This window comes from Megalobrama amblycephala, linkage group LG4 (genome assembly GCF_018812025.1).
Source record: "Megalobrama amblycephala isolate DHTTF-2021 linkage group LG4, ASM1881202v1, whole genome shotgun sequence".
Taxonomy (NCBI): Eukaryota; Metazoa; Chordata; class Actinopteri; order Cypriniformes; family Xenocyprididae; genus Megalobrama; species Megalobrama amblycephala.
Window position 1 is genome coordinate 14,468,189 of NC_063047.1, and position 10,774 is coordinate 14,478,962.

Sequence of the window (10,774 nt, forward strand, 5' to 3'; positions counted from 1 at the left end):
CTGACACCTACATCTTCCACTGACGCTGCTATGAGACGAGGAGAAAACTCAGGTACCTCTTCACCATTTTTTTTTCTTTCTGTTTTGAAAGATTGCACTATGTTTTTAATTCAGATTATTCATCCATATGAATAATGGCCAATGTTAAATCGTTATTTGTAAAAATGTGTAAGCATGGGGAAAAAAGTTTTGTGTTAGTCTGGGTGGAATTTACAGACTGATGATCACGGCTGTTCCTACATATTTATTTTGTTTTGTTTTGTTTTGTTTTGTTTTGTTTTATTTTATTTTATTTTATTTTATTTTATTTTATTTTATTTTATTTTATTTTATTTTATTTTATTTTATTTTATTTTATTTTATTTTATTTTATTTTATTTTATTTTATTTTATTTTATTTTATTTTATTTTATTTTATTTTATTTTATTTTATTTTATTTTATTTTATGGGAAACACTTTGGTGTTTGTGTGAACTCAAGGCCACTGGGGTCTGTTTGTTTAACATTGTTGAGGACAAAATGCAACATGAAAAAATGTAATTATGGATCTGTGATTTTACATATGAGACAAAATACAACCAGTCTCCATTGTATCATTTTCTTTGTTTTTATAACATTTCCAGTTTTTAACCTGTGACTTTTGAAATTGACCATGAGTCACCTTAAACTATAAACTAAGTATTGTGCAGAATGCAATGACATGACTTACCATGCCATACTTGACATGTTCTGTACTTAATATAAATCTGTGATTGTCAACAATATAAAATCCTTAGTTGATTGGCAATAGATAGCGACCTCGGTCATCCATTCCAAAGCATATTTAACTAAGGTGTTTAATCAAAGCCTATCAACCGACAGAAAACACTATTTTGATTATTTTTAGCTAACAAACATCACATGTTCTCACTGTGGAATCAAGTATAAAGGGAAGTCAGAGCAGATGAGCTGTAACCACATTTTCTGAGTCAAGATCTGTTTATGAAATCCAGAGGTAAAGTGTAATTTTTAAAGCAAAATGACTGATCTTTGACTTTGAGTGTTTTTTGTCAAGGAATTTGAGGTGTTCGACTTTTCACCATTTCTAGTTCTTCTGTCTCCCTCGTTACTTTAGGTGCAGTGCTGCAGGATGTCATGGAGCTGACAGAGTAAGTAATGTTTTTATGGCTCGTGTCCCTTCACAGACACACATTCACACATGCTGTACAGCTTTTGACTTTGTGCTTTCTGGTTTGATAAGCATGCACATGGACGGTCACGCCTCACATTATGGCTTCATCAGATCTCTGAGTGCCTACTATCTAAAATATTGTCAGTGAAGTAACTCTGCAGAGGGTATATTGACTTGTTTATGGTAGTGCACTGGATCTCATTGGCTGCTTGTGTATAGAACTTATCAGAGGGCAAAAACTCATTCCTTAACCTGTTCTTATGTTCACTAAGGAGGTTTACCTTCAATCCCAAGGAGGGAATAGACAATCCAGCCATGGTGACTGCAGATGATACAGGTTAGTGAGATTTTGTATTACATATTATTAGTTTAGGTACTTTGCGATTTAGAAGGATTTAAATGATTTTATTGTGCTGTTTTGTTGTTGTTCATTGTGCATTTACTAAAAATGTTAAGTATTTTATTTGTTTACCTGTATGTCATGTGACCATTAACCAACATCAGAGAACCACAAATATGAAAATGTGATTGAAATATTAACTTAAAATCTCATTGTGGACTTCAGATAAACATTTAAGATCAAAGAGGCTAACATAAAAAGTTTGTGAATCTCTGATCTATACCAAATATATATTTGTTCCCACTTAGGTGTCTTTAACTACTATGTACTAACATTTAAATTAATCATTTGATGCACTTGTACATACATGTTTTACGCCGCAGTTAAGGTCACCTAATATAAAGTGGGACTGTATATTTTATTATCAGAGTAAAAAATACAGCACAGAATAATACAAATACAAACCATTGCTAAAATGTATTATAGTTTATTTATATATAGTACCGTGAAGTGTACAGTCTGTTGTTTAACTCCATTCTGTGCTGACAGAAAGTGTGTCAAATCCCACACCACGTTTGTGCGTGCTGAGGAGGGAAGAAGGAGAAACCTTTGGCTTCAATCTGCGTGTGGAAAGAGGGCGGCAGGGTCACATAATCAGGCAGCTGGAATCATTGGGTGTGGCAGTGAGGAGTGGGCTCAGGGATGGGGACCGCCTGCTTGAAGTCAATGAGATGTTTGTTGACGACGTGGAACACATGGAGGTGAGAGGTCATGATCTTTATTTTGCAATTATTGTATTTTTTTTTACTGTACAGGCTATTTTTTTGTATCAAGCTTTGTAAAAAGACTACTTTATTATGTTTGTCTCCTTCTCAGGTGGCCCGTAGGATTCAGGTGAGTGGATCACAGTTCTGCTTCCTGGTGTTAGATGAAAAGAGCTACGACCAGGCTATTTCTGAGGGTCTTGACCTTAGAGAGTTGGCTAAAGCCAGCCGTGGAGAAGGATGGAGGCCTCCTCGTCTCTGCCACATCAAGAAAGAAGCACCTGGCCTGGGCCTCAACATACTGCCGGTGGAAGGTAAGAACCGCTGTATCCTACATTTGAAATCAACATGTTCAGAATATGACCTTTCTGTAATGCTGTTTGTAACGTCCTTTCTAAAAGAAGAGAGGTTAAAGGTGAAATGCATATTTTCTGGTTTATCTGTGGTGTAGGTGAGAAAGGTAAATTCACTGTAAGCCCAGCGAAAGGAGGTGCCGCAGAGAAGGCAGGAGTGAGGAAAGGTGACCGGCTGATCTGGATGGATGGTGCCATGACCTCTGAACTCACACACTCTGCCATCAGCAAAATGGTAAGCAAGGACTTGCTTTGGATACACTGTAAAAAATATACTGTTAGATTTATGGTTAAAAAAACAGCAGCTGTGGTTACCAGAAATTCATATATATATATGTGTGTGTGTGTGTGTGTGTGTGTGTGTGTGTGTGTGTGTGTGTGTGTGTGTGTGTGTGTGTGTGACATATCATAGGATGACATATTGGTGCCTGTACTTATAACCATATATTTCGGCAAGTAATATAATGTTAAAATACCATTATAGAATTAAAAAATTATATAGAAAAATTAGATTTTTACTAATAGCCACCGTATGAATACATGTAGACGGTAAAACAAAGTTGCCTGCTGAAAAAACATGTCCAGTTCTTGCACAAAGACACTAAAATAAAGCAACAAACATTAACTTAATAACAGAGTTTTTTTATAAAAAACTCCGTAATGTATATTACTGATTGCAAAAATAAGAAGAAACAAAATATGATCATTGTGTGACTATTTTTCATAGTAAATTATATGGCAATTCAAGGTTTGTACTTCTAACAACCATAAATGTTACATTATTAATGTATTGTTTCACTGTATATTGTAAGGTAACTCACAGTTAACTAATTTACAAGTTTTTTTTCTTTTCTTTTTTTCAATTGCAAACATTTTTACAGTTCTCTGCTGTGTCAAACTCATGTTAGACATTTTGTCACTCACATTATGGTGATGATATTTCCAGGTGAAGAAGTGCAGTAATCACATGACAGTGCTGGTGATTGACAGCGACAGTGAGAAGAGTTATGCCCGTAGGAAAATGCCCATTCTCCCAGCCATGGCTGATGCAGAGAACATGCCGTATCGGCCCCGCAGACTGCATTTGGTATTGGGGCCGGAAGGGTACGGCTTCTTGCTCAGGCAGGAGAAGGCTGGTGCAGGACGCACTGGTGAGAGGCAAACACACACTTTGACATGTACTAACTCATCTGCTAACAGCTAGACAAATGGCTTGCATTCTTCATATTTATGTTTGATTTATACAGTCCACATGGTGAGAGAGGTGGATAATGGCAGCCCTGCTGAACTAGGAGGTGTTAAAGAAGGTGAGATGCTTCTTCAAGTGAATGGAGAATCCACAGACTCACTGAGTCATGAAGAAGTTGTCAGCAAAATCAGACAGAGTGGGCAGCAGGTCACTCTCACAACTATCACACCTCAGGGGAAAGACTTCTACACTAAGGTGAATATACAAAGTCATCAAATAAATAGTAATATGAGGGTGATTCTTTCATTATGGGCACTTTTGATTTCTTGAAAAAAATTAAGCTTCTTCAAATTATATATTTATCAAATGTTTAAAAATATGTCACAGGAATAAAGTTCTGATTATGACTTTGATCAACCAAAGTGGATATTAATTAAGCATTCTGCGTTAGTTCAGGCAGACCTCATAGTCAAGCTCTGCTATCAGCTGACATCAGCTGATTGGCAAATTCCAGCCCCACCCATATCAGCTGATCCGATTCCTATGCACTCAATTGGCAACTCTCAAACAGGGCGCATTACTTCAATGCAGTTTCAGTCTGCATGCTTGACTGCTTCCACTGCATGCTGCTTTGCACCCACTTTCTCCCACAGCTCCTCAAAGTTTCTTTTAACTTAATCAATGTCATTCTGTCATTGATACATGCTCTGTTCTCAATGGGAGGATTTGCACTGCTTTCCTAGTTTAAAAAATATTGGAGGTTGTCCCCAGAAGGTGCTGCTGTTCCCTGTTTTTGTTTTTCATGGAACTCATAAAAAGGACAGGGAATTTAGAACAGAGCCATACCGCCAAATGTAACTTTAGCAAAATATGCCAATAAAAGTTGAGCAATTCTTTATGATAAAAATAACACAAATATTTATTGAATGATATTTGAAAATATGTATTGAAGATATATTAAATATTTTGATTTAAAGGTGCTAAAGAGGATGTTTTGTTTTATACATTTTTGCAATATTACTTGAAACTGTCTTTACTAACTGATAAAAGACTATTTATTAGGTGCACTGAAAGGAATATTATTAATATACATCATCTGTGCACGAGGTAGGGCCTTAAAAACATCAGCCAATCGTTTACACGATTGGTCCTCTGGCTTGTCAATCACTGCCATGACGTTCCTTGTGCGAGACGTGCGCGGCTGCGCGCTCCAGTAACTTTCCACACTCCACAGGCGCCACATGCAATGTTTTTGTCAGGAGACAGGAGTAACAACTGCAGATTATGAGTTACCTGCGGTGAGTCCGACATAATGAATCCACTAAGTTAACGATTGTAAGCCCGATTATGAATGTAAATTGATACTGATGACTGATCGCGCTCAAACGCGTCCAGTCAGAGCCAGTTGCGTTCAGTCTGCGATTACAGTCGGTGTTCAAATTCCATGTGAAAGTATATAAATCTGCTTCAGGAGCAGGAAACTATCGCTGTATGTTGAGCATAGTCTTAGAATGTTTTAGCTAGTCGTTAAATGTGTGCCCGGCTTAATAACACAGCGAATGCCGGTGGTAAACACTCGTGCTTCAATACTCGTGCACGAGTTTTGGGAGGCGTTCCCTTTAAAAGAGCTGTGAAGGAGGGGGGTTGTTCTTAAGCATGCGCTCATTTCAAAAACTCAGTCGACGAAAAGAACCTCTGTACCACCTTTAAACCTTTGACTTAAAAATGAAAAAAAGTGAACAACAAAAACTTTTAAAGATAAAAAAATTTTCTTTATGTTCACCAAACTGCAGAATCACCCATAGGTAGATTGATAAATCAATGAAAGGATGAATTCATCAACAAATTTTCATCATTATTATTGTAAAACACCAATGTTTTAAAAGTAGATCGTCTTTTCCTTATGCATGTTTGTCTACTTGTCTGTTTCACGTCCATGTATCGTTCTTTCTCAGTTGGACCTCTCCCCTTTGCTGTTCTGTGTGGATGTTACATCTGCTAGCCCTGAGGAGAAAAAGGAAATCCCAATGTCGCTGAAGCCTGCAGTGCCCCCTGTTGAGCCTGAGGAGGATGTGCAGATTGATCCTAATGTTAGACGCTGTATAGTGCAGAGGGGCTCGGCTGGTTTTGGCTTCCATTTGGGTTGCGTCCAACAGAAACCTGGCACTTTCATCAGCCAGGTACAATGAAACCCATTCACTGACAAATCAGCCTTTAGACGATACTGACTTCAGATGTTAGGACTGGATAGAAATGAAGCTTTGTTCTGGATCTGTGGGAATTCTTCACAAAAGTATACTCAGCCCTAGGCTACCTATCCAGGTGTCATCATTTGTTAGAAATTACACAAACGGTCAATAGAAGAACAGTGCTGCAACTCAGTTACATGATCTGACATACTACAAGTAAAATATATAATTTCAAGTAAACAGGACAGTGTTTATTACTTTATATTTTTAGGTAGCAGCGGGAGGCCCAGGAGAGGGATCAGGTCTCCTTCAGGGTGATGTGGTGGTGGAGGTGAATGGACAGAATGTGGAGAAAGAGTCTGTGGAGGATGTGATCTTACATGTAAAGAGAGGAGGAGTCACTCTTTCTTTACTAGTAGTAGATCAGAAAGGTTATGACTGGCTAAAGAAGAATGGGAAGCCAATCACTGTGAACAAACTAGCAACAATTTCTGAGGTATGCAATAATGTATCTATATTGATTAATTGCATGAGTGTAACACACACACACACACACACACACACACACTCAACGTATAAGTAAATACATCATCTTAATTAACTTTATTTATATTCGTTCATGTACCATTTTTACAGGTGGAGGAAAATGTTTCAAGTGCTGCTGAACCACCAACACCAAAGACTGATGACTTGTCTGATGACCGGACTTAGTCCTAGTTATAGTTGGGATGACCATAAAACAGTCCTGATAATGTCAATGAGATTAGTACTTTGAGAATGATCTTTAAATAGAGTTTCAATGGGTAGCTAATTTCTCTGAACTATACTCAGGTAAAGAGTACCTGAAAACCATACTTGAGTAAAAGTACAGACTCCAAGTGAAAGTAAATGACTCCATTACAAGTTACAAGTCACCAGTTCCAATACGACTTGAGTATAAAAATCTTAAGAGTATCTGATTTTAACAGCACTTAAGTATTTTACTCATACTGAATGTAGGTTCAAAGATGCACTAGTCCTCGACACCTAGGAGACATGCCATTAAAAAAAGAAACAATTGAATTTGTAAGATAAGAAATCATTTTTATTTTCTAAAATCAAACTGAACACCTCAAAATTGCAATAAATTAAGGTTGAGTCTCTTAAACATCTATAAACACTCAAGTCTTAGTAAAGCTCAAATGTACAAAAAGGCCATTAGTAAACCAATATCCTTCAAAAAGGTCTCGTCAATATAGCGGATAAATAAAATAATGTTAAGGAAAATAAAGTCAAAGTCAAAGTCTACTTGCACTGGATGTGCTGGTTTTGACCTCATCACGGGCTGCAGTCATGACATCATTTCCTGCGATTCAGCAACTACCTGCTAATGCACTCACATTCACGTAAAGTAGCCTTGTTGACAAGTTTGGGCGAGTAAAGGTAAAACGCACAAGATATAGTATCTTCAATTCCCTTAGATGGCGATATCACTTCTTTATAGCAGAAATAAACTGCTGCAGAAAAAGTTAGCTGCCATGAAAAATGTAATTTGTAATTGCATTACTCATCACAAATGTAGTGGAGTAAAAAGTACATTTACTTTTTCAAAAATGTAGTCAAGTAGAGAGTAAAAGTTGCTAATATCTTTGATACTCAGTAAAACTACAAGGTAGCCAAAAAAAGATATTTAAGTACAATCAATAATTACATTTACTTAAATACTTTACACCACTGACTATACTACTTTTGCAGTTCAACACAGTTTTTCTGTATGAAACACAATTTTTGGCACGATCCCAATTCTGCATAATCTTTCATAGTGCTGTGAATATAAGGTTAAGATTTGTCTGGAAGTAGCAGGAAGATATTAACAATGATAATTTCTGTGTTTCTGTGAAGTATTATCTATTGCAACAGTATTTTAACATGTGCTCACCATAGGTGCTCACTATATGTTGTGCCAGGTTATGATTTATGAATTTGCCATTTTTGCATTGTGTCATTTTCATCCTTAATAAATTATCATTTAAATGGGGTCAAATGTCTTTTTCTTTTTTTCCCAAATATAAATGTTAAATAAATTAACATTACAAATGAAAAAATAATAAATGTAAATAAATGTCTCTCTATGAATGATTCAGGAAATAAATTGTGTTCTTGTTGTACTGATTAAGGCTCCTGATGGACGCATCATTGATTAATAATAAATTAATTAATATAACACTATTTTCCTTTACAACACTGATACATGGAAGATAATATAGGCTACCCGTTTAGAGCATTAGCAGACGCACTTAGTCGGCCGTTTTATGCCGCTGCTATTTATGTAAAAGTATTTATATCCGTGCTTAATACGGTGCTTAATTTTTAGTCAGGTTTAAACCATTTTTATTTTTATAAATAGTATTTTTTGTTCAACATTACAACATGTAGGCTTTATAGATGTATTTATAGGCATGCTCGAAATTTCCGTCAGGCGTATATTCTACCTCCTCGATTGAAGGGTCCTTCGCTGGAGGTGACATTCATTGAAGGGCCCCGGTTTGTGGAGAGAAGCGGCGAATAAACCTTCACAGTTCACAGAAATCATGGCCCAGGCGGTACAGAAACTGGTGGCTAAAGTGCCAACGTTGGTCGGCGGTAAGAATAATTACCTTTTACTTAAGCTGTAGAAGATTTATTTCTTTGTACTATTTGTTTCGAGTTGAGTGCTTCTGGTTTCCGCAGCTGTTAGAACAGGCCGCGTTAATGAGCAAATCATGCATTAGATCAAACAGTACATTTATTATATACACAACACGTGTGATAATACGCTGACGTTTTGTGCAAGCAAATGACCAACAGTTGTGTTATTTAAAGTTTTAGTGTTTTGTATTGTATAAAGCTGTCAATTCATTCTGAATGCTTAGCTCGCACTTCTACAGCAGCGTTATGCTGAAGTTGACAGTGGCAGAACAGTCGCCCAATGTCATTGTGTGTGTAGCTAGATTCAACTCAGACGCTTTTGTTGTTCATTTGGCCTTTGCTTTCTGACGTTAATCTTCATATCTGAATATGATTTATATATTATATATGTTTACGTTGATATTGTTATTTTGCAGCTGCTGTGAACTACTCCAAGCCCCGGCTAGCCACATTCTGGTATTACGCCCGTGTGGAGCTGGTGCCTCCCACCCCTGCCGAGATCCCCAAGGCCATCAGCGGCTTCCAAGATCTCCTCAAGAGCTTCCAGTCAGGACGGCTCGGTCAGACCACAGTCAGGGTTAGTATGGATACTTTAAATTCTGGTTTGCCTTTCAAATCAAACTTTTCCCTGAAGCCCGACAACGTCGGCACTAGGGCTACAACTAACGATTGTTTTGATAATCAATTAGTTGGCCGATTATTTTTTTGATTAATTGGGTAAAAAGACCAATTTTCTTCTTTGCTTTTATTCGATATCCTGCCCGATGCTGTCCTTCAAACAAATGTGCCAACTTAATGCTATGAAAACATGTATAGTGAATATATCTATGCTATATTCAAAAGAGCTATAAAGCAAATAGACAGTTTAAATCCCTACATTAAAAATGAAGATAATAAAGAAAAACACAAACTCAGTGTTAACAGATAAGAGGAACACACACATTCACTCTGGACACAGTAACCTGTTAGTGTCATTTCTTTGTCCTGTAAATGTAAGAAATGTCTTACATTTATATTCAGTTACATGCAGTTATCCCTTTAGTTACCACTCTGATAAAATACTTGAATAACATGACTTTTTAAATGAAATTTAACGTCCAACAACAGGTATTTCAGCAAAATTAATATTTTTGTACTGAATTTTAATTGTCTCCCTGTCTAATGCATCCCGTCTGTTTGACGCGCATGCGTGCGCCGGCGCTCATTCAGTAAAGTCTGAAGTTTAATGCAGACAGTCACAACAAGCCTTCATGCAAAATGGAAATACTCATGCTAATTTGTAACATTTACAGATGAGGATATAACCATAAAATGAAAGTTTTGCGCTGAGAAAACGTATCACACGTAAAACGGCACACGCTTCTGTCAAAGCGCCTGACCCCAAGCCATGTTAAACATTACATTTGACGCGACTGGTGGAAGTTTTCCGTGCACGGTGGGAAGACACGACTAATCGATAATGACGTTCGTTGTCGACGATTTTCATTATCGATTATTATTGATTAGTTGTTGCAGCCCTAGTCGGCACAAAATAATTAGGAAAGACTTTTATGTAAAAAAAACATTTATGTAAAAAAAATAAAAATAAAAATTGAAGCCTATACACTATGTATGTACTGTGTGTGTATATAATGTATATATTTGAATAATGCGGCAGTGAATTTGATACTGGATTACAATTCCTATCTGCTTTTTCAACTATATAATATTTTCTAGTAAATGGAAGCTCGATTTAGCTGTTGTATCAGCCTGTGCCTGTTCTTTTATTATACTGTAGGTACATTTCATTGTTACAGAGTAATATTTATTTGTTCATTATCATTGTTTGGTTCCAAGAATGTTTATGTAATGTTTCTCATCACTTTTATTTCCTTTCTTTTTTCACTACAGGATGCTCTGAGGAATGGACTTGTTACCACAGAAGTTCTGATGTGGTTCTACATCGGGGAGATCATTGGGAAGGGAGGCATTATTGGCTATGATGTATAATTGTGGACTGTCCTGTTTGCCTTTTCTCGTTGCTTTTGTCTGTTCCCTTCTTTATCAGAATTCTTGGAATCCAGGAACTAAATAAATGAATATTATTAAAGAAAGAACGGCT

At 36.7% G+C, this 10,774-nt stretch overlaps 2 protein-coding genes across 3 annotated transcripts; both read left to right on the forward strand.

Moving 5' to 3' along the window:
• On the forward strand, nt 1–7,606 carry pdzd3b (PDZ domain containing 3b). Of its 2 annotated transcripts, none has more exons than XM_048187772.1 (11): nt 1–52; nt 1,115–1,148; nt 1,444–1,508; nt 2,061–2,272; nt 2,388–2,589; nt 2,727–2,863; nt 3,575–3,779; nt 3,876–4,072; nt 5,773–5,997; nt 6,278–6,502; nt 6,643–7,606. In XM_048187772.1, exons 1-11 carry the CDS (start codon nt 31–33, stop codon nt 6,715–6,717), a joined length of 1,599 nt encoding a protein of 532 aa, XP_048043729.1. In that variant the 5' UTR covers nt 1–30; the 3' UTR covers nt 6,718–7,606. The 2 variants fall into 2 exon arrangements, with proteins under 2 accessions (XP_048043729.1, XP_048043730.1); XM_048187773.1 differs by lacking the exon at nt 1–52 and adding an exon at nt 890–994.
• Nucleotides 7,607–8,469: 863 nt separating this feature from the next.
• atp5l (ATP synthase, H+ transporting, mitochondrial F0 complex, subunit g) lies at nt 8,470–10,766 on the forward strand. Its single transcript, XM_048187778.1, has 3 exons — nt 8,470–8,628; nt 9,090–9,250; nt 10,564–10,766. Exons 1-3 carry the CDS (start codon nt 8,577–8,579, stop codon nt 10,660–10,662), a joined length of 312 nt encoding a protein of 103 aa, XP_048043735.1. The 5' UTR covers nt 8,470–8,576; the 3' UTR covers nt 10,663–10,766.
• The last annotated feature ends 8 nt before the right edge of the window (nt 10,767–10,774 follow it).